Consider the following 22098-nt stretch of genomic DNA (forward strand, 5'->3'; position numbering starts at 1 on the left):
TCCAGGTCCAACAAGCCGCCAAGAGAACGCCTTGCCCTTTGACCTCGCCCTGGTGCTTGATTCTCACCGTCACCCGCATCGAGGGCCACTTGTTCCTTTACTGGTTGTGACGGGGCACCTCAAGCGAACAATCCAGGCGACCGAAGCGAAATTCCAGTTCGCTGCTCCGAGATTCAAATTACGGCATCCGAACATACGCGGCTGGATTGCTCGAAAGGGGCAACTTCCGTAGCGCACGGCACCCTCCAGTACGACGACACCTGCGGCACAACCCAACACCATCAAGGCCGCCTTCACGACAGCCCGTCGTCATCGTCGCCGTCATGAGTGACTTCAAGTGTAAGTGCAACCTTGCTTCTTTTCCCGGCATCTTGAGACATCACACCCCATAGAGCACAGCACACCACAAGCACACCACAGCAAGTCGCCGTGCCTTTCAAACAGGGAGACGGAACGGTCACAAAGTGCCAAGCGGAAAAGTGGCCCGCCAGAGTCCCCAAGTTCACGGCCTGTCCTGTGCACGGCACCACCTGCACGGTTGGGCCATCGCCTCCCTCTCCTTCTGTCCCCACCAAGCAACAACCGCAAGGAACATAACAAATCTGACCACCCACCCCTGCTTCATCTGTTCGCTCGTCCACTGGCCTTGCATTGCGTTGCGCCAAACTCTCTCACGCCGCGCTATTTTTCAAATCTCTGCACTGCACTGCACCGCGCTTGGAATCACCTCGCTTTCCGCTTCGCAATTCTGCCTTTTCGGGGTTGCATTCCTGTCCTGCCCCCTTCCTTTACCGACCAGACAGACCCCATTGGCCGCTTTTCACCTTACACCACATTGCCTTATTCGTACACATCTGTGCAAGCCCATCCATCGTCGATCGGCGTCATCTTCCTTCGTGTCCCTCTTTCGCTTACCTTTCCGAGCCGATTGATTGCCTTTTCAATAATACCATGCCCAATTGAATCAGTCCTCCGCCTGTCCCTAGAAACCACCCACCACCATCACCACCACTGTCATTTCTGCTGCCGTCCTCTGCACCTGTTGTAACACAGCGTGACACCCGCTCCTTGTACTCTTGCAGCACACCGCCGTCCACGAGGCCCACCGGCGGGGTATACGACACTGACTCGGCGCTAACATGGAACGTCCAGTCAATGCCTTCCAAATCAAACGACAGGCGCATGCAGTGAGCCGCAGTGACGCTGGTTTCAACCCTTTCGGTCACATCTGGAACAACAAGGATCGCCGCCAAACGTGGGACGGCGAGGCCCAGCGACGTATCAATCCTGAGGATGATGACGTCGAGGCAGGCTCGCCCATAGAACACTCGCAGACCGCGCCGACAGGGGCATACGGGGCCTTCGGCCACGGTGCAGATGGGAGGACAAGCAAGGATGGCGGGGCAGATCTTGCCGGCCCGGGTCGAGAACGGGAAAGGCCCGACAGCTCTGGCGATACTGTCGTCAACTCCCAGGCCCCGGGCTCTGATTTCACCGCCGTCGACACCGGAGCCCAAATGCGCAACCGGGCGAGACTCGAGAAGGAGCCCGTCGACTCACCCGACGACGAGCCCGCCGACGAGCCGAAGAAGAAGAAGGAGCACCGCATGTTCAAGAACGTCCAGCCCAAGGAGCCCTTCACCGTGGGGAACCAGATCCAGCGCACCTTGTTGAGCTCATGGATCAACGTTCTGCTGATAGCCGCGCCAGTGGGCATCGTCCTGGGTGCCCTTCCCAATATGAACCCGATCGCAATCTTCGTCGTTAACTTCATCGCCATCATCCCCCTTGCCGCCCTCCTGGGCTTTGCTACCGAGGAGATTGCTCTGCGTACTGGTGAGACCCTGGGTGGCCTCCTGAACGCTTCTTTCGGGTATGTCTTCCAGATCGCCGCTGCCACGTATGAATACTGACCTGGGCAGAAACGCTGTCGAGCTTATTGTGGCCATCATGGCGCTGGTCAAGGATGAGGTCGTCATTGTGCAGACCTCACTCATCGGCAGTATCTTGTCCAATTTGCTGCTCGTCATGGGCATGTGCTTCTTCTTCGGTGGTCTCCGCAGGCAAGAGCAGTTCTTCAACATGACAGTCGCCCAGACCGCCGCCAGTCTCCTGGCTCTCGCCATCGCGGGTATCATCATCCCTACAGTCTTCGACAAGGAAACCGACCTCCCGACCGCATCGACAGCCGCGCTTTCCCGAGGCACAGCAGTCATTCTGCTGTTTGTTTACGCGGGTTACTTGTACTTCCAGCTCAAGACCCACCATTCAGTCTTCTCTGAGGAGAGCCAGAAGGTGCCCATGCGGCCTAAGAAGAACGACCTGGGCCCTGCGGCTATCAAGAAGGGACTGATTGGTCCGGCAGGACTCGTTGGGATGCCCGGCCACAACGAGGAGAGTGGCAGCAACAACAAGAAACTCCAGCAGATGCTCAACGCGGACCCAAGTATCGACGAGGAGGAAGGTGACGAGGAGGAGCCCCAGCTCTCTTTCGGCGTCGCCATGGGCACTCTGATTGGGTCCACGGTCCTCATTGCCTTCTGTGCCGAGTTCTTGGTCGACAGCATTAACTACGTGACGACCCAGGGTGGCATCAGCGAGGAGTTCCTAGGTCTGATCCTGCTTCCCATTGTCGGAAACGCAGCCGAGCACGCCACTGCTGTCACGGTCGCTATCAAGGACAAGATGGACCTCGCCATCGGAGTTGCTGTCGGCTCGAGCATGCAGGTTGCGCTCTTCCTGATCCCGCTCCTCGTTATTATCGGATGGGGCATGGGAATCGAGGAAATGGGGTTGAGCTTCGACGTCTTCCAGGTCGCAGTGCTGTTCGTGTCGGTACTCTTGGTCAACTACCTGATCGGCGACGGCAAGAGCCACTGGCTGGAAGGCATGCTCCTGATGTGCCTTTACGTAATCATCGCAGTCTGCTCGTGGTGTAAGTCTCAGGCTATCTCTCTACGAAAGACCTCCATACTGATTTTCGTTAGACTACCCCGCACGATGCCGCGTAGACGTTCTCTCGCGAACAAGTTGCCTGTCTGACCAGCAAGTGCAAACGATCCAATAGAAAAAAAGTCAAAAAAGGTCAAAATAAAAATACCTGTACATGTGTCGATATAAAATGTATACAATAATGCACTCAGCACCCAGCTTTGCACTTTTAACGACCTCGAAAACCACAAACTTCCAGAGCTTGCGGCACGTTTCGGTAGCGGAGTCTATACCCCTAGGGCGGAGAGCGACAGTTGAGCAATCGCAATGAACTACCACATATCGGGCGTTGGAGGCAGCAATGATCCTTTCTATCTTAACGACAATACGTTCCGTTCGATTTTCCCCCGTGGTATTGGGGTCCGAGAGCCCTTTACCTATGACATTCTACTTCTCACTGTTCATTCAGCGGTTTCTTTTATATCTTGTTCTTCTAACACACTTTTTTGATTCAATTCTTCTAGAGGGGTGAGAGTTTGAGCCCGATGGCCTTGATTTTTGTGGTGTTGATCAGAGCGAGGACTTTCAGTCCAGGAAACGGAGATAGGATAAGGATCGAGGGCTTTTGTGCCCTGAGGGAGGAGAGACGGAGGGACATCGAGTGTCTGTCGATGGAAGAGAGAATAAAAGACAGATTCCTGACGAAACACTACTTCAAGATTGCCAAGTGTGACTGTGCAACCATGACCTCTGTGATAACCCTATGAAGTGATAGAGAAATGTAGCGTAGGAAGGTCTGGACCACACCTCGCGCGGATACCGAATGTGTGCCAAAACCTAGAAGTATAAGAAGGGGCTGAGAGGACTCTACCTACAGTGTCTTGCTTAGATTGTCTGCAAGAGACAAGAGGTTATTTACCAGTAGAATATTCTGACATAATCTGTCATTTCATCGTTACTAGCCCATTATATTGCCTCCGTAGATATGTCAAGGTGATCCATATTGTGACCCCAGATGCCTGACCAAGAGAATATACACTAGTTTCGATGTGGAAGACGCGGATTGTTGTGTGAACATTGTTTCGCAACTGAAAGCCGCCCTCGAGATTTTCTGGTCAAGCCATTTTCTCCAGGGAAAAAAAAAAGAGAAAGAAAGTTTGGGAGGGGGGGGGGGAGAAAGGGGCCATCTTGTTGAACGACGGGATGGGTTTTCCTTTCCCAAAACCTTTCCCAAAACCTTTCCCAACCTTCCGCCTACCTCAACAGCCTTTGGCATTTGCCGCCTTGAGCTGTCATCACGAGAGATTACCATGATTCAGAGGCCTGTGGGCTGATATCAGATGCGAGAGCCCCGAGGCCTCTCCAATCCAAACACGCCACTTAGTTGTAAACGGTAGCTGTGCCTAATATGTCACGTACGATCATACCCATTGGAATACACGGGATCCCGTCCGCTCTCCCATAGGTAAGCCAGTGACATCTAAGGATATTCTTTAGATATGTGAGGGCCGGATTAGTAGTTGAGTCGGTGACGATCAGCGAATACCCGGTGTTGCACGTTTTTTTGTTGATGCCTTTTTGGACCCGCCGGCCCACTACTTGGTTGATAACTCTAGAATTTCCTCAATATGTACTTGCCAGCGGATTACCGGCAGGAGACCGAAAACCACAGCTTTCAGGTCCCTAGGTGTAACTCCATAGTTATTGGGTGACAAGGTCAGTTGTCTTGATCTCCAACATTGCAAAACATCTTTCAGGCATATGCGAGGATGGGGTTTCGGTGTTTGTGCTACTATGTTTTTGAGTTCCGTCGGACAGCATTACTGCCTGTCGGCCTTGATTACATTGTAGTTGACCGCCTAAGTTGGCCAGGGAATCTGGACTAATACACGTTTGTCTCTTATGGAGAACACTGACATGATGAAGAACGACTTGGTCCCCGCTGATCACGCGTCTACAGTAACAGTAGCAGCCACCGTCCATTACCTCTTGCCACCCTTCGACGGCCGGGCGTTCTTGGCCTTCTTGAGCGCCTCGACCTTGCGCGACTTCTTGATGTCGTCCCTGCTCTTGATCTCGCGCCTGCTGCCCGCGCCGTCCTTGAACTTGCCGATCCTCTTCTCCCTGGCCTCGGCGACCCTCTTCTTGCGCTCGAGGTAGTCGTCGCGGTACTTGTCCGCCTCCTTCGGCGCCTTCTCCTGCTTGTGCTTGAAGTGGCGCTGCCCGCCGCCGGGCCCGTCGCCGCCGGGCCCGCTGTCGTTCGCCAGCCGCGCCAGCCCGCTCTTCTCCATCTCGCCCACGCCGGGCAGCCGGCCCAGGCGGTGCTCGCGGCGCCAGCGGTCGAAGCGGCCCGACTGGAACGACGCGGCGATCTTGACGCCCGATTCGCCGCGAATCATGCGCGTCTTGGCGCCCTTGGACCCGTCCGCGTCGTTGGCCGTCGACACGTACTTGCTCTGCTTCTTGTCCCAGCGCATCTTGGCCCGCGCCGGCTCGCCGAACGACTTGGCCCCGTCGTCGTTGGTCAGGTCCATCGTCACGTCACGCGCTGCCTGCACGAACGACGCCCCGCCGTTGTTGACGCTGTATCCCTTTTCTTCGTTTGCGTTGATCGTGCGTGGCGTGTACGACATGAAGAACTCCGAGTCCTTGTAGGACTTCTTCTTGTCGTTGTTAGGTGCGTTGTTGTTGTTGTTGTTGTCAGTGGGGTAAACCACGTCGTGGTTGAAGGCGCCATCCTCCTCATCTTCGGATTGAGAATCGTCGCCATCTTCGCTCGCCACAGACTCCTCGTCCTCATCGCTCTCTCGTGCCCGTGCTGATGGTGCGTCGGCCATGTCAACATCTTCAGTCGCTTCCTCCGCTTCGCCCTTCTTCTCCACTCGATTCTTTGGTACGATTGTGGCCCGGATTTTCCTCATGACTTCCGCTCCGGGGTTGGTTGCGGTCTTTTTGCCCATATTGATCTCAAAAATAGTCTCCTTTGGGGTCCATTTGCTGATCCTAGCCAGCATATCATTACGCGCATTTTCAACCTCATCATCAAACTCTCCAAACAACGGGTGCAGTTGGTTCCATCCATCTGATACGACAACCTCTTTTGCTCTCTTTGCGCTCTGACTTGATGCCGGGTTTTTGGTCCTCGTGTAGAGCTTCTCTGCTTTTGCGGCAACACTCCGCAGTGCTTTGACGTCCTCGTTTTGTTTCAAGAGCTTATTGAGCCACTCGACTTGCGCCTCGATCTCTGAGCGCTGCAGAGTACCGACCACCATATCGGTCTTGTACGATGGCGAGCTGCCGCCTTCTCGACCCAGTATAAGCTTCCTGCCCAGGAATAGTTGCAAGTCGATCAGATAGGGAGCATCAGAGTCTTGCATAATGCTGTAACTCCAACCCTCCTTGTCCGCTCGAGCAGTTCTTCCAACTCGATGAACAAACACCTTCGGCTGAGGAGGGAAGTCGTAGTTGATTACGTTTGCCAGCACCGGAATATCGACACCGCGCGCCGCCACATCTGTGACCACAAGTATGTTGGTCCTTCCACGGCGGAAATTGTCGACGTGGACTTTTCGCGCAGTCTGGTCCAAGGATCCATACACGTATGACACTGCGAATCCCTGCTCGCGCAGAAGGGCGGCCACATACTCGACGTGATGCTTGGTGGCCACAAATACGATCGTTGAGTGCTCCGTCGGCTTCTCCGGGTTGGACTCATCCTGCCCTCGCTTCCTCTTCTTTGAATCTCGATCCGAGTCTTGCGGAGGGCCTTCCGGCTCACCTGTCGGCACCTTGATAACGTCGTGTAGAATGTGAAGAAGGGCAGCCTCCTTCTCCGCAGCCTTCACAGAGAAAAATGCGCTTTCCAGCTTCGGCGAAATCTTGGTCTCCGCGTCCAGTCTCACCAAGCTCGGATCTTGTAGGCCAGCGCGGGCGAATTCCACGAGCGATGCAGGGAGTGTTGCGGAGAACAGCAGGGTCTGCCTCGACGGTGGCAGGGCATGTAGAATCTCTGCGAGCTGTGTCCCGAAACCCATCTCGAACAGCCGATCTGCTTCGTCGAAGACAACGTACTTTATCGAGGACAGGTTCAGCGACATCTCCACCTTCAGATGCAGGAATCGACCGGGCGTCGCGATTACGATATCCGGGTTCGTCGTCATGGAAGCGAATTGCTCTTCCAAGCTGTCACCACCCACAAGCAAGACACACTTCAAATCTGTGCCTTTCCCAAACTCTTTCACCACCTTGAGTGTCTGCAGTGCAAGTTCTCGAGAAGGCGACATGATCAGGGCTCGGGCGCCGACTTGAGCACTGTGCGCTTTCAGTCTCTCAATCATGGGTATGACGAAAGCCGCGGTCTTGCCGGATCCCGTCCTTGCCATGCCCACCACATCTCTCCGTTGAAGTATAAGAGGTATTGATTTTCGCTGAATTGGAGTCGCCTGTTTGAAACCTTTGCGAAGGATAGCCGAGAGAAGTTTTGCATTCAATCCTGCTTCTTGTCAGTAGAGCTCGACGTGCTCTAATATCTCCTGCGGAAGCTGTGCATACCCATGGACTGGAAACCGCCTCCTTTTTGGCCGGTTCCCTTGGTCTGGTGTGCGGCTTTCCGATATGAGGCTGCTTGCTTGAGGGCGATGAAGGCCTCGTCGCCGTCGTCTTGGTTCGCATCGTCAAGGAAATCGAAGTCGGTGTCTGCCGGCGCCTGGGTTTTTTGGTTTACTTCGTCGGTGTATAGCGAATCGAAGATGTCGACCTCGCCATCTGAAGGCGTTGGTGACGCGGCGCGAGGCATGCTGAAAGATTGCGCCAAAAATGTACCTGAAGGTTGTTACTTACGACGAAACTCTTCCTTCCTCTTCCCAAGCCTCAAGGATTCCGAAATTTTGGGAGAGATGGGCTTATCGATAAAGACCCTGGAAGTCCTAGTCCCCTGGTGGGGGCTTACCCACTTTAAGGTAGCTAGGTATCGCGCTTTCCTGCAGCAGACCCCTGTTGGCTGTGGCACTCGACAACCGCTTTCGAGACGAATTCAGCTTGCCTTGCGACAACCTTTCCATTTGTCCAATTCAACCCGGTAAGAAGCTCAAAAGCCAGCAGCCAAAATGGCATCCACAGATGAACAGCCTGTTGATGACAGAGATGCCTTGGACATCCTCGATGCCGAGGGCAAGGAGTGGGAGAAGGCAAGTGGCCCCGAGATCTTACCCGTCGCCCAGACAGACTGACTAACGCCCACGTCTTCCCACCCCTATAGGATGCCGAGATCGATCGCATCCTCAAAGCCTTCCGGCTCGACGCCTACGCCGTGCTGGACCTCAAGCCAGGCGTGCCGGAGTCGGACATCAAGATCACGTACCGCAAGAAGTCGCTGCTCATCCACCCGGACAAGACCAAGAACCCGCGGGCGCCGGACGCCTTCGACCGGCTGAAGAAGGCGCAGACGGAGCTGATGGACGAGAAGCACCGGGCGCAGCTGGACGAGGCGATCGCGGACGCGCGCATGCTGCTGATCCGCGAGAACAAGTGGACGGTGGACTCGCCCGAGGTGAAGGAGCCGGACGAGGCGTTCCACCGCAAGTGGGCCGAGAAGACGGTGCGGGTGCTCGTCGACAACGAGCAGCGGCGGCGGCGCCAGATGAAGGGCCAGATGCAGGAGGAGGGCCGGCAGCAGCGCCGCGAGGACGAGGAGCTGGACGAGCGCAAGCGCAAGAGGCAGCACGAGCAGGACTGGGAGGCCACCAGGGAGGTGCGCATCGACTCGTGGAGGCAGTTCCAGAAGGGCAAGACGGGCGCCGGCGGCGAGCCATCCAAGAAGAAGAAGAAGATGAAGCCTATCGGGTAAAAGGGTTTCATCAAGGTCTTGTGGCGTTATGGTGTATTGCTTACGGGACAGACTCCACGGCTTGACTTCCATCTTGAGAGGCACAGATACAGATGCGGTTCCCTTTTACAACTTTCTTCTTTTGGGAGCCTCCAGACCTGCGGGTTTCGACACAGCCAGATTTACTGGAACTCTGCCAAAGACTTGTCTATCCTTTTACTATTTACTCATGAATCACATCGTTTCAAACGAGGTTTGCACGATCCGTCCTCAGTGCCTAGAGAGGCACAGCTTGCGTCTTGCTGACCAATATGGGACAGTTCGCCTCGTCGGCTCCCGCACAAGTCTCCAGCACACGTTGAGAACGCAGGTGAGCGATCAGCAAGATCGTCCTGAATCATGCCCCCACGTGTCACATCTCCACCGTGAATGCTACCTTCTATCCTCTCAAGGTTTCGGCGGGTTTTTCTTTTTATACTGGATGAAGCGGCCCAGGTTTAGAACGGCCTCATCTGCACGGAATCTCAGCTCAGCTGTTGCGCCCCTCTTGTCAATCGTCTTTGCCACAGCCTTGGCCTTGGGAAGGATGTCCTCGAGGTGCTTCAGGAAGTTGTCGTTCCAGAACACCTCCTTGTCGCACGCGTGGGTTTCATTGCCGTAGACATCCATGACCTGGTTCAGAGCCTCCACCGCATCCGCGGCTGGCGTGTCCGGCAGCGCGTTGAGGATGGTGACCAGGAAGATGCCCACCTCGCGGTTGAGGCTGATGGGTGCAGGATCCTGGGCAAGCTGACCCAGCACGCCGACGCACTTGACTCCGAGGGCTTGGAATGGGTCGGCTTCTTCTTGGCTGGCCTGGTCTTCCGCTTTCGCGGGCAAGCCCTTAGAGGCTTTGTAGAGAGCGATGAATTTCCGGTGCTCGTCGCCTACGAGAGGCGTCGACCCTTGTAGAGTGCGGGAGACGGCCCATGCGATGCTGGTGACAAGGGAAGCTAAGGAGATATCTGCTGTGTCCGTCGCGAGTACGGGAGCGATGACGTTGGACCAGACTCGCTTGGCTGCAGGCGTCCAAGCCTTCAGAATGCCGGCATTGCCAGTCTCCGAATAGTCGAAACAAGATAATGTCCACGATATGTTGTTGAGAGCGGAGAATGCCTCACTCTGAATCGCCACGGCTTCGTCGGACGCAGGTGCCAGGTTGGCCATGCGGATGATGTGTGGTACCGCTTTCGTCATAAACTCCTTGAGCGTCGGTAAGTCATCGATCCCGCTGTCGTCCTCGGCATCGTCGTCTCCCCCCGTGACGAGGTCCAGGTCTGCTTCCATCGCGTCGTCATCCATCTCGTCGTCTTCTCCACCCTCGACTCCGTCAGCCTCCATGGGATCTGCAGCGTCTCCATTTTCATCTTCGCCTTCTTGCTTCACTTTGTCGTCGTCGTCCTCTTCCATTGCCTCGTCGTCCTCGATCCCATTCCACTCCTCCTTGTCCTTGTTGCCCTTAGCCACAGTCCCCTGCAGATCCGTTGCGATAGAGGCCAGAATTTCCAGTGCAAGTGACACAGCCTCAGGAGAGACTCCACCAATTTGGTTTGTCTTAGGGTCCTGCCTCGTCCGTTCCAGCACACGAGACAAACTCGGTATTAGTTGTGCATCTGTGGCACCATCCTGACCAGGGCTTGCGTCGTGCCACTCGAGTGATGAGAAGATGTTGTGCAGGACACCGCAGGAATACACTGACTTGATGTCGATACCCTCTTTGAACTTCGTCAGGGTCCTGAAACAACCCGATGGATCAGCGAGCACGAGCTGCGATACTTTGAGGTTGTCCTCGGACAGCGACATCAGACAGCTGAGAGCTTCGGTAGAGGTCTCATATGGCGTTGAAGTATGAGTGACAAGGAAGCATAGGAATGGTAGGATCTGTGGATTAGAGGCTATGGCGTCCAGAATCTCGTCCCGAGCTGTAGCCAGGGCGTTGATCAAGGCAATAAGGGCTGTCGTGATATTCCACACGACCTGTTGCTGAGCCTTGGGTGCCTTGGCGAAAGATGACTCTGTAACTGTTTGGACCACCTGGAAACCTGTCAGATAACAGCTTGGGCAAGAAGGGAATTTTTGTAAAGTGGGATACTTGCATTCTTGCCAGCATGCTCTATGGCAGACAGCACATCAAGACGGAACAGGTGAACGCAGAAATCGCTCTCTTCCTCTGAAGCGATCACACGCAATATCTCCCATCCAGCAGCCCTGCTGTCCAGGCTTGCATCTGTGAGGGTCTCGGTGAGGACGATGGGAACGATCTGCTCCCGCAGGAGGAGCTTGCGGCACTTTGCATCCTGGACAATGTTGGCGACAGCGCCAGCAGCTGCTGATCGAGCGCTGGGGTCAACGCTGCGGAGATCATTTATGACGGGGAGAATTCGCTTCTCTCTGAGGGCAGCAAGCTCAGGATCGGTTGGGGCCTTGACTGGCTTTATGGCGGCAGATATGGGGTCTGCGCGATGAGCATGAGCTCTGTTTCTCCGTGATTTGCCCATATTTTTCTGGCTGTTGCTTCCTCTGTGTCAGGCAAGGAGTGTGGTCACTTGAACCAGCTTATTCCAATTAAGCTGCTGGGCGAATAGCCAACATGCAGGATTGATTGATTTATTAGATGGGACTGATGGGCGTCGATAAACTTTTGTCGAGCTCCAAATTTTCTCGACATCCAGTTCTGAATCCGATTGGAGATTTTACCATCTGGCTGGGTCAGGCAAGCAAGCTCTTCTGAGGGACCCCACACCGGGACTGATCTGCAGTGAGCATGCAGGGTAGAGGTCTAAGGGCCCGTGGGGCAGGTGGTTAGTCGGCACCCACGACAGGGGTGCAGGGACAGGCTGTCTTGAGTCCGGCTAGCCTGGCCCTCGATCATCTCGGGCGGAATATGCCATTGAATTAGTCTGTCAGCTACCCATGCATTGCCTTCCCACCCCCTCTGCCCCCCTCCCAATTCATCCCATCTCCGTCCGCCCCAAATGGCAACGTGGTTACAATTCAGATCTCCATAACCTTCGAACGCCTGGAGAAATCAAGCCGTGCACTTGCGTTCTCCAAGGCTGACTTCTCCGATTCCCATTTGTGGTGGTATCTTCTCGTTGATGTGCCGTCGTGCCCCTTCTGCCTCGTCCATCCTCCGATCGAACGACTCGGCCGCGTCCACATCAGCCCGCTCTCTACCCAACCCAGACAGTGACGTGTCCCCCGAGACTGGGCAAGCAGACGCCTCACGCCAGACATGACGTGAAGTCCCAGCCTACGTCCCCAAGGCAAGACACTGTCGTACACTCCCGGGCCCGCGCACACCCAGTCGCATCCCGCCCGTGCTCCTCGAGCGGCTGGGGCAATGCCAGCCACCGCCGACCCGGAGCTTGGGGTCCACAAGAAAGACGATGACTTGTTTGTCAAGGGCGGCAAGAAGAGGACCTCGTCAATCGGGTGGAAATCCGCGCCTCGTGTAGCTCCCCGGAAGACGTTCAAACGCCTTGGCCTCCTGGTCTTGATCGCCGCTGCCGCCTACCTCTTCATCCACAACATCCCCACCGACGTGGGCCCACGACGTACCGGCCGCCCCAACTATCCGATCGCGAAAGCCCCATCTGAGGCTGCTCCGAAGCCTCAAGCCCCCAGCGCAATCGACACGGTCGACGAGGACGAAAGCGAGGCCGGGCCTCCTGACCGCGATTATGATGGACCGGTCAGGTTTATGGAGCTCGCAGAGACTCTGCACGCAATAAGTGGGACTCATGGAAGCTCGACGCTTAACAAGAATGTCTTGTTTGCCGCGTCAAGCCTGAGAAGCGCCGGCTCACTACTACCCCTGGCTTGCAAGATGGGCAGGGAGTTGAGAGCTTATGTCCATTTCGCGTTGCTGAGCAGAAACGACATAAAAATTGAGGAGCTGCGGGCTGTCAACGGTATCGGCAAGAGCTGTGAGATCATATTTCACGGTAGGAGCACTCTGTCTATCACCAGGAACTGGGCTGGGTTTTTGACATGACCGCAGATGCGCGCGCTGAATTCCCCAGCATTTCTTCTGACGAGAGATTCGCAAAGTCCGTCGAACGAGCACTGTACCACATCAACAACTACATGCACCCTCAAGCAATTATTGTCGATTCTTCTGAGGCGGAAGAACCGCTGCTACTCAAGTCATTGCAGAAACAAGCGAAAAAGATGGAAATAGGTCAAGCTATTGTGGAGCTGCCCGGGCGCGCAGTAGATCGCCTCTCTTGGATGTCGAAACTAGACGCGCAATCGCTGTCGCATTGGAACCGGTTCAGCGTAGATATTTTAGTCCATGCGCATGCAGGAGCATCGGGGAGTCTTATCAGACTGCTGAAGTCTCTGCGAGCGGCCGACTACACTGCGAGCGCCGTGCCCCATCTGACTATCGAACTTCCGGAGGAGATCGACCCGCCGACCGCTCAGTTCCTACAGACATTCCACTGGCCACCTCGCAGAGCCTCCAATCCCGCGATTGCAAACCAGCTGACTCTCAGACATCGGATAACAAGGCGCGGTGACACGGAAGAGGAGAGCTCGGTCCGGTTTCTCGAGGGGTTCTGGCCTTTGAACACAGGCCTCTCCCATGTCCTGGTTCTATCTCCCCAAGTCGAGCTATCTCCCAACTACTTCCATTATCTGAAGTTGGCCCTCTTAGAATACCGGTACTCGGGCCCTGCAATCTATCAAGCGTGGGACAAGAGAGTGTTTAGCTTAAGTCTTGACCTTCCCAGCAAGATCCTCGATGGTAGAGCACCGTTTGTGCCGCCGACGGGACAGGTTGGCAGACCTGACGGACCCGAGCTCGGTGCCGCGAGTTCCAGCCATACGACTTCATTCCTCTGGCAGGCGCCAAACAGCAACGCGGCACTCTTTCTGGGGGAGAGGTGGGCTGAGCTGCACGGATTCGTCTCGCAGCTGTTGGAAGCGCAACACGGTTTCCAAAGCACACCAGCTCTCCTGGCCGAGAAGTCAGTCAGCAAGGACTATCCATCGTGGCTGGAGCATGCCCTCCGTCTTTGTCGCGCTCGCGGGTACATGACTGTCTACCCGGGGGCAGATCTCGCAGCGAGCCTGGCGACCACTCATGGCGAGTTGTACCAGAAACCCGAGGAGTACGAGAACGATAAGTCGAGGACGAAACACGGTGACGAGGATGAAGTCATTCTTCGACACGGTACCTTACTGGATGGTCTCCCGAATGGTGAGGGGCTGCCGCGGTTCAACGAGATGACGCTCCTCTCCTGGGACGACAACCGGATATCGCTCGAGGACCTTAACGAGGAGTCGATCAAGTACGCAGCCGGGTTCAGGCGCACTGTCGGTGGTTGTAGGACAGGTCAGGCGGCGGAGCCAGACCCGTCTGCGAAGGACTTGTACTGCATGGGCGACGATGGGGTGTAGATATTTATAGCGAGGCGCTTCTGGATTCGCCGGCCTTGGAGTTCAGGGGGAATCGAGGACATAATGGATGTGTTTTATTTGGCAAGTTGTATATACCTCTCGGGATCCGCGTGTTTCACTGTACACGAGTGTGGGATGATGAGCAGGGTCGGCTTCGGGGTTCTCAAGGTTTTGCTTGACTGGATTTCGAAAGGGCTATTTGGAGAACCCAGACCTAGCTGCTGCCTAATTCCTGGCTCATCTTGTTCACGACCAGCAGCGTTACACAGGTGGCGATGATGCTTAGGGACACGATACCCATGGTCTGGCAGCAGTTTCTGGTGTCAGGGCCACGTCGATGATTTCATTTTTTGGAGGAAGGGAAGAGCTCTGGGCGAGACTCACCAGCTGTGTTTTGATACCACTCTGTACTATCGCAGCTTTCCGGCTGTACTTATTCACCGTTTCTGCCAAGCAAACATCAGCATGTCAACGCCGTCCACTCTAACCCACCGCCTCGTGATAACAGGGAATGCAACCAAGAAAAAAAAAAGGATAAAAAAAAAGGGAAGGTGATGTGTGGTCTAGGAAGAGGGGCAGAACTCACGTATATAATTCCCCAGCCCGACGAGCAGGCAGGCGACGCTCAGGCCCCAGAAAACGAGCCCGAGGGGCTTCGCCATGCGCAGTTCGGCGGGCGAGGGCCTGGTCTTGAGGTGGAAGGACAGGACGATGGCGACGGCGACGACGGCCATGTAGACGGACAGGCGCAGGTAGCTGAGGAAGGTGCGCTCGTTGGCGCAGTGGTCGCGGGCGTCCGAGGTCTGGTTCTCGAAGAGCAAGGGGCCCAGGAAGGGCCACGCGAAGAAGGAGGCTGACGAGGACGAGCCGCCGCCTGGACTGGAGTCGCTGTGTGGGGTGGTTAACTTGGTGTCGTGTGTGTATGAAACAGTATGGGTATATAGGTATGGGTCCTTGTGTGGGACAATGTGTGAATGAGTGGGCAGCTGTTGATGTGGCAACTTACTAGTAATAGCCCGAGTCAAACAGGTCGTCGACGTCGACAGGCCGCCTGAGCTCCTTGAGGGGCGCGCAGCAGCTCACTGCGCAGAAGGTGCCGTCTTCCTCGTCGCGGATATCAGCCATGTTGAGGGTCCCAAGGAACTCGTAACTGATGGGAGTGGATATTCGATGAGATGAGGGGTCCTCCAGAGAGAGCTGGGGCGTTTAAAAATGGTCGGCTGGATAATCAAGGTTCACATGAGTGGGGATGGGGCACGTCCGGACGGCAGAGCCGCATTCTGGGGAAAAGGGTTCCTCTGAGGACGGGACTTGAGCCAGGATGGGCTTGTTCTTCCAACGACCGTTATACTTGGGTCGTCATTTGTTCAACTGGCAGGTTGATTGCGCTGTGCGTCGAGGTTATCGCGTGCTAGTGACGTCCTGGTTGGTGGGCTAAGAGGAGCCTTTCGAGGGCCTTGATAGCCGTTCCCGATAGCGGATGTCGCTCGGGTCGGCACATGCAGGCCGGTCGGTATGCGTGTGATGTGTCGCATCTACCCTTCTGACTTATTATCTTAACATCCCCATGCTCTGGATCTAGACGTCTTTCAGCCTGGGTTTCTATCTTCATTGCATGGACCATATCAGAGCTGGCTGTTGACCTCGGCGAGGCTGAGGGCGAGGAGGGGATGATGTCACCCAGCCTGCCTGTAAGTTATGAAATCCACATTTTCCCTCCCTTTTAGGACAAACAGTCCGTCGTGATAGGCCAATGGCTCTTGCCCATGGATTGCGTGATTGTGTTCCTGAGAACTGGGGCCATCAAAGTGGGAAGGGACGCGGGGGACTGGCGCAGGCGCAGGTCGGAGCGGCTGAGGGGCTGGGAGGGATTTGGCCGCCTGAGACGCGCAACATCAACCTTATTGACCTCTTCCCTGAGGACTCTGATTAGACCACTTGCTTATTGAGATCATTGGAAGCTCTTCGGTCTGTACTGCACTGTAGCCTAGGACGTCGTCGACTACGCACCACGTTCATTGCAGGCTTTCTGATTCGACACACCGACACCCCTTAGATCCTGGCCAGGTTGCTTTTCCAGTGTGCATACCGGGCTCGGCCGGGGCCGGCTTCCGATCTCTGTGCCATCTCTGTGCCATCTCTGTGCGCATCTCTACCTTCACCTTCTCATGCAGCTCAGCCTTGGACTGTTCTCACCTCGTCACCACTTCACGCGCGGCAGTCCACTGAGAGCAAGCGAGAGACGAGTGTCGCCAGAGAGAGCCCTGATACCGGGACAGATCCATGCCGTCCATGGCTAGCCGTGCGAACCGTCTTGTCGTACAGATTGCTGCCGTGCAATCGCACCTCTCCTCAAATGGCCGGCACCGGCAAGATACGGCGCCTGTCTCGTTGGTCCGTGGTCTGAACAGCCCAGACAGTGCGGTGAGATGGCAGGACAAATGACCTCACTTGGGCGGCGCATCATTGACCTTGGACAAGAGCTAACCATCTAGCGCTGCCTATGCGCTAGTTCTCACGCTGCCTATCTATCCTGATTCCCGGATTCTCAGACGACTGGACGGCGCCAGACCCCGCGGGCAAGCAAGGCAAGCCACGGCTTGCTGCGATTGCCTGGGGAGCCCCACTGCGGAAGCGAGGCGACCATGGATCTTTGTTATCCATGAATCCATGGCATTCATGGATTACGGTGTGGAGAATGGATCTTGGGTCGCCCGCTCAGTGCACGCCGATGTTTCCCAAACCGGTCCGCCCAGCTCGTGGCCCTCGTGCCCTGGGTGGCTCGAGGCGGGCCCCATGTGCTAGCCCAAGCCGCGCTTGTGTTGCTCACTGCTGTTGCTCATCCGTCTTCCGCGTCGCATTTGCGCATTCGCATTGCATTGCATTTTCCCTGCGTGCATGTGGATCTTCGTACCACAAGTCCCATTCTGCAACCCGCCTCCGATATCTTGCCTTAGCTCCTACTTTGTTGCGGGCTGTGACTTATTCTTCTCCATGTGTCATACCATGATCACCACCACCACCACCACCACCGTCCACTCCACCCTTCACGACTCATTCTCGTGCTTCCTTGACATATCGTGACCTTGGCCACTCCAATGCTGTTTGTCTGTCAGCCCTACTGGCTGTGTCAGAATCTACTTTGCCCTTTTTAGTCTTTCTGTTACCTCACCCGCTTGTTGCTCGCTGTGACTCTGACTCTGGCGCTGGTTGGCACTCATCCCACCGCTTTCTTGATTTTCAAACTACCGCCCGAGTCCTTGTTAGTGGCGAACGACCCCTCGGCGGCATAGACCTGGGCACCCCCGGTTTTTAATTTCCCACCCAAAAACAGAGATCCTTTGAGTGTCCCGTCAACTACATATCACAGATAGTACGCGACGGAGTTTCGAGGCTCAGCAGGCAGGCAAAATGGCCGGCAGCAAGCCCATTCCGACCGGCAATGATAGCAACCGGTCGAACCCACCATCCCACGCTCATGCTCATGACTTTGCGTCATCCTTGGCAGCCTCATTTCAGGCCGGCTCACCTATCGCCCATGAGGCTCTGAGGCGGGATCTCGAGGAGGACTCTGAATGCGAGGATGATCTGAACTCAACCTTCGACGATGATCTTTCAGACGAGGAGGCTCATGGCCCTGCCATGTACCGCAAGCCCAGCGCGATCGCGTATGGTACCACTCGGCCTGCTCTGGGGCCTAGGGGCGCGTCGACTATGCTCACTCATGAGGAGTGGGAGCAATCCAGGAATGAGGAACTCAGTCTCCTGAGGGATAACCACATCCTCCCGCCCAAGCATCCGGTGCCGGAGAAGGAGACGCTCTTGCGTCGAATTTACAAGAAGTTGTTCTCGACCAAGGTCCCTCTCACAGCTGAGGATGAGGAGGAGGCGCCTCTGTCGCGGGTGGTGTCTGAGACAGCGCCCTTACTGGCACAGATAAGTCAGAATGGTGAGGTCCCTCCGGCGGCGGGTGGACTGCTGAATGAGCAGTGGGAGGCCGCCGTGGCCTCGGGAAAGCTCAAGACGACATGGCAGAGAGAGGCCAAGACAATCGCAATTTACTCGAGATCTTTGATCGTAACGTTTCTCCTACAATATTCCATCAACGTCGCCAGTATCTTCGCAGTCGGCCGTATCGGTACAATCGAGCTTGGTGCAATCAGTTGTAAGTTGACATTAGTCGATCCATCCCCGGAACAGCGGCTTACACATACGCAGTGGCAACAATGACTGCCAACATCACTTGCTCCGCTCCTTTCCAGGGGTTGGCCACGAGCTTGGACACGCTCTGCGCTCAAGCCTACGGCTCGGGGCACAAGCATCTCGTAGGATTGCAGATCCAGCGGATGATCTGCTTTCTGATGCTCCTCTTCCTGCCGCTCATCATCCTCTGGATGTACTCGACGGAGTTGTTGGCCATGATGATTCCGGAATACCGCTCTGCGGAGCTAGCCGGAATGTACCTGAAGATCTACCTCCTCGGAGTCCCAGCGTTCATCGTCTTCGAAGGAGGCAAGCGTTTTGTGCAAGCCCAGGGTCTCTTCCAGGCCACTACCTACGTACTGCTACTCGCCGCGCCTCTCAACGTCTTTTTCAACTGGTTCTTCGTGTGGCATCTTGGCCTGGGCTTCGTCGGAGCGCCTATCTCGGTAGTGATTACCCAGAACCTGCTTCCGACGCTCCTTTTCCTGTATGTCTACTTCGTAGACGGAAAACAATGCTGGGGAGGGTTCAGCAAGCGCGCGTTGACAAATTGGGGTGAGTCTTCTTATTCCGTACTGGCAATCCTGTGTATGACATTATGCTAACCTCAATTAGGTCCGATGATTCGCCTCTCGATTCCCGGCATGATCATGGTCGAAGCAGAATGGTTCGCCTTCGAGATCCTGACTCTCGCAACCGGCCAGTTCGGCTCCACATACCTAGCCGCTCAGTCTATCCTCATGACGATCACTTCCACGACGTTCCAGATTCCCTTCCCCATCGCCATTGCTTCATCGACTCGAGTGGCCAACCTCATCGGCGCAGGCCTGGTCGACGCCTCAAAGACATGTGCAAAGGTGGCCTTCTGGGCCGGCTGCATTGTCGGCGTTTTCAACGTCACTATCTTATCGACCCTGCGCTACCAGCTGCCCCTGCTCTTCACTCCGGACAGCGAGGTCGTGGACCTTGTTGCGAGGACCATGCCCGTCTGCGCGGTGATGCAGTTCTTCGACTGCCTTGCCGCCATCTCGCACGGCCTGCTGCGCGGCACGGGAAAGCAGGAGTTTGGAGGCTATGCCAACCTCGTGTCGTACTACGTCGTCGCCCTGCCTCTCGCCTTTGGCACCGCCTTCGGCCTGGGGTGGAAGCTCGAGGGCCTCTGGTTCGGCGTCACCGTCGGGCTCGCCCTCGTCAGCAGCGTCGAGCTCTGGTACCTCGCCCGCTCTGACTGGGAGAAGTCGGCCAAGGAGGCCGAGCACAGGAACGCGAACGCTTGATGGAAATTCAGCGAGTGCCACGATACCCAGGGTGAAACTGCATTATTGTTGCTTCCAAAGCGGGTTTTGCTCTGTTCTCTTCCTGTCGTTAATTTTGGAAAAGGCATTATTACATTCGCTTCGGAGCAGGATCGGTGTCAGTATTACAGCGGGAAAGTATTGGCATCAGAAATTTATTGGAGTGACCACGGACAAAGAATGCATATCAGACTTATAGCTAGATTATGGGACATCTTAGACAACACACGAAGTCATTAATTATTCCTCATCTCTTCTCAGTTGGCCGGAGTTGGTCTGTGACATATCGGGATGCATATGCTCTGCCGGATCGACGTAGTCAGGTTACACGTCATACGGGTTATAAAGCGCAGATATGTCAAAAGCACTCGGTTATAAGGGAGAGACTGATTGTATGATATGCTGTTTATCAAGCGAGCGACATATCTAGATGCCTTCGGCCGACGAACAATTCCCGTACGTATGCCCACAAACTCCTCTGCAATAAGGATGACATCCGTGTGTTGGGCCCTCTTCGCAGCCAATCGTCAGGCCCTAGCCAACCATCAATAATCATTCATCCATACAAAACTTAGAAAGCCAAACTGGGAATTCAAAAAGCTGAAACTCGGTGATTGAAATCGGACACGTCTCCCTTAGTCAAGCTCCATGGGGTCCTCGCCTCCCTTCGGGACGTAGTCGTGGAACGAGCCGTCCGGCTGTCGTCGAAGCTTTCGGGCCCTCTTTCTCGGAGGACCGAAGCTGCTGTCCGTATCCGCCTCCATCTCTTGAGGCGAGGGCGGGTCCGGGAACTGCTCGACGAAGGGCTTGAAGTACTCGGCAAACGATGGAGAGCGATCCTCCTCCTCCCGGCGCATCCCAGAAGAGGCGCCCCGCGCTTGACGGAACCGGTTGTTCCGGAAGCGGTTCGGGTTCTGGTGGGGGACAGACTCGTCGTCGGCCTCCTCTGCGGCTTCGTGCGGGTCGTGTTTCTCATCTCGGGGAGAACGGTGAAAGCTGTTTCCGTTGGTCATTGGCAGCGCCACGAAAGGACGCACGAAGCGGTCCGACTGCTCCCAGTTCTTGAGCTCCTCGAGGTCCAGGATCAGTTCGTCCGTCACCCGCTGGAGGTGACCGGGGATATGGCTGTAGTATTCGTACGGGTTCACCACGTCGTCCATGTTGCGGCCCTGGACGTGGCGCATGGCCCTGACACGGTCGCGGACGGCCTCCCTCACATCGTACAGGCCGTGGGAGACGATGTGCGGTCCGAGTGTCGTGCGGCTGTAGCCGTCTCCTGACTCTGTTTGGCCGACTGGGTGTTCGCAGCCCTCGTGCGGGCAGGTGTAGTGGCCGGAGGGAAGTTTGCGCGGACCCGTGGGCCAGTATGCTGGGACGTAGCCCACCGGTCGGTCGGCCCAGAAATCGTGAAACCTGGACCCGGGCGATCTCATCCCGGCCTCGAGGATGTAATCTGCACGCCCATCTTCTGTCTCGGATGTGTAGCCGCTGTGATAAGATTCCATGGTCTCACCTGCCATGATGCCGGCAGAACCAAGGCTTGGGGGACGACCCATCTTGTCCACACGCTGTGTCGTGAAATGCAACGGAACAGGGTCGCTTCGGCTGTGAGTCGTGTCGAAGCCTGTGAATGGTGATGACAACTCAGAAGAAGGACCGTCTCCAAAATTTGCGCGCATCTTGGAGAAGGGTTGGTCGTGGTGCCTGGCGCGGGTCGGAGAAGGGGACGAGGCTGCGTTTTCGAAAGTTGTCGAGTCCTGAGGTTTCGAAGTGATTTCAGTATCACTGGGACTATTCAGTTTAGTTATCGCTAGTGCCTGAAAACTGTCCAGGCGACCAAAAGTATCGGCAGACTCACTTGCTTATCTCAGCTGTGGTGGGAGTGTCTTGGTCGGGCACCGTGATGATCTCAAAGTCACCACGGGCCATGTCGGTGCTGATTCTCGCCATGGGTTAATAGCCATGATCAACTGCAGCGGTGCCTACAGGTTGTGGTATCTTACCGAGATGGATTGTCCTCTCGAGAAATTCTCGGCGGTGTAGATGATCCAAGGGATGCTTCTGCCGCTCGTCTCATACTTCTTGTTGTCCGTCTGGCTGCGGGAGTGTCTCGAGGAAGCCAACCGGCCGTAAATGGCTGCTTCAACTTTCTGGGATTGTCCGAACAGGGCCTTTGGAGTCAGAAAAGCATACACGACATCTTCTCACAGTTTTCGGACGCCTTACTGGAGAACACGACATTGCCCATGCAAGGGACTTGTCCCCTTCCTGTTCTGAATTGACGGCATCGTGACAATACTGACTTGGTGCGCTGTGATATCTGAGGGAGAGAGTCTCGGGGACGAAGAGGGTTGTGTTCATGCTTAAGATGTAGCATGTGTCTGTGCACAGACTGGTGGA

The 22098-nt window shown here is 55.6% G+C and overlaps 8 protein-coding genes across 8 annotated transcripts; 4 read left to right on the forward strand and 4 right to left on the reverse strand.

The window, feature by feature from the left end:
* Positions 1-323: 323 nt before the first annotated feature.
* Positions 324-3011, forward strand: INS49_000696 (uncharacterized protein; the record flags this gene model as incomplete). Its single annotated transcript, XM_043161533.1, has 4 exons — positions 324-339; positions 1153-1873; positions 1923-2910; positions 2988-3011. 4 exons carry the CDS (start codon positions 324-326, stop codon positions 3009-3011), a joined length of 1749 nt encoding a protein of 582 aa, XP_043030039.1.
* Positions 3012-4913: 1902 nt separating this feature from the next.
* On the reverse strand, positions 4914-7726 carry INS49_000697 (uncharacterized protein; the record flags this gene model as incomplete). The annotated part of the gene is made up of 2 exons (XM_043161534.1): positions 4914-7423; positions 7483-7726. 2 exons carry the CDS (start codon positions 7724-7726, stop codon positions 4914-4916), a joined length of 2754 nt encoding a protein of 917 aa, XP_043030040.1.
* Positions 7727-8036: 310 nt separating this feature from the next.
* On the forward strand, positions 8037-8776 carry INS49_000698 (uncharacterized protein; the record flags this gene model as incomplete). The annotated part of the gene is made up of 2 exons (XM_043161535.1): positions 8037-8141; positions 8189-8776. The coding sequence occupies 2 exons, from the start codon at positions 8037-8039 to the stop codon at positions 8774-8776; spliced, it is 693 nt and encodes a 230-aa protein (XP_043030041.1).
* Positions 8777-9202: 426 nt separating this feature from the next.
* INS49_000699 (uncharacterized protein) lies at positions 9203-11292 on the reverse strand (the record flags this gene model as incomplete). The annotated part of the gene is made up of 2 exons (XM_043161536.1): positions 9203-10815; positions 10887-11292. 2 exons carry the CDS (start codon positions 11290-11292, stop codon positions 9203-9205), a joined length of 2019 nt encoding a protein of 672 aa, XP_043030042.1.
* Positions 11293-12137: 845 nt separating this feature from the next.
* On the forward strand, positions 12138-14200 carry INS49_000700 (uncharacterized protein; the record flags this gene model as incomplete). Its single annotated transcript, XM_043161537.1, has 2 exons — positions 12138-12741; positions 12798-14200. The coding sequence occupies 2 exons, from the start codon at positions 12138-12140 to the stop codon at positions 14198-14200; spliced, it is 2007 nt and encodes a 668-aa protein (XP_043030043.1).
* Positions 14201-14414: 214 nt separating this feature from the next.
* On the reverse strand, positions 14415-15325 carry INS49_000701 (uncharacterized protein; the record flags this gene model as incomplete). The annotated part of the gene is made up of 4 exons (XM_043161538.1): positions 14415-14504; positions 14585-14646; positions 14787-15088; positions 15207-15325. 4 exons carry the CDS (start codon positions 15323-15325, stop codon positions 14415-14417), a joined length of 573 nt encoding a protein of 190 aa, XP_043030044.1.
* A 2286-nt stretch (positions 15326-17611) lies between these two features.
* Positions 17612-19680, forward strand: INS49_000702 (uncharacterized protein; the record flags this gene model as incomplete). The annotated part of the gene is made up of 3 exons (XM_043161539.1): positions 17612-18365; positions 18419-18958; positions 19019-19680. 3 exons carry the CDS (start codon positions 17612-17614, stop codon positions 19678-19680), a joined length of 1956 nt encoding a protein of 651 aa, XP_043030045.1.
* Positions 19681-20333: 653 nt separating this feature from the next.
* On the reverse strand, positions 20334-21627 carry INS49_000703 (uncharacterized protein; the record flags this gene model as incomplete). Its single annotated transcript, XM_043161540.1, has 2 exons — positions 20334-21489; positions 21557-21627. The coding sequence occupies 2 exons, from the start codon at positions 21625-21627 to the stop codon at positions 20334-20336; spliced, it is 1227 nt and encodes a 408-aa protein (XP_043030046.1).
* Positions 21628-22098: the final 471 nt, after the last annotated feature.

The sequence above is a fragment of the Diaporthe citri genome, assembly GCF_014595645.1.
Source record: "Diaporthe citri strain NFHF-8-4 chromosome Unknown scaffold_1, whole genome shotgun sequence".
Classification (NCBI taxonomy): Eukaryota; Fungi; Ascomycota; class Sordariomycetes; order Diaporthales; family Diaporthaceae; genus Diaporthe; species Diaporthe citri.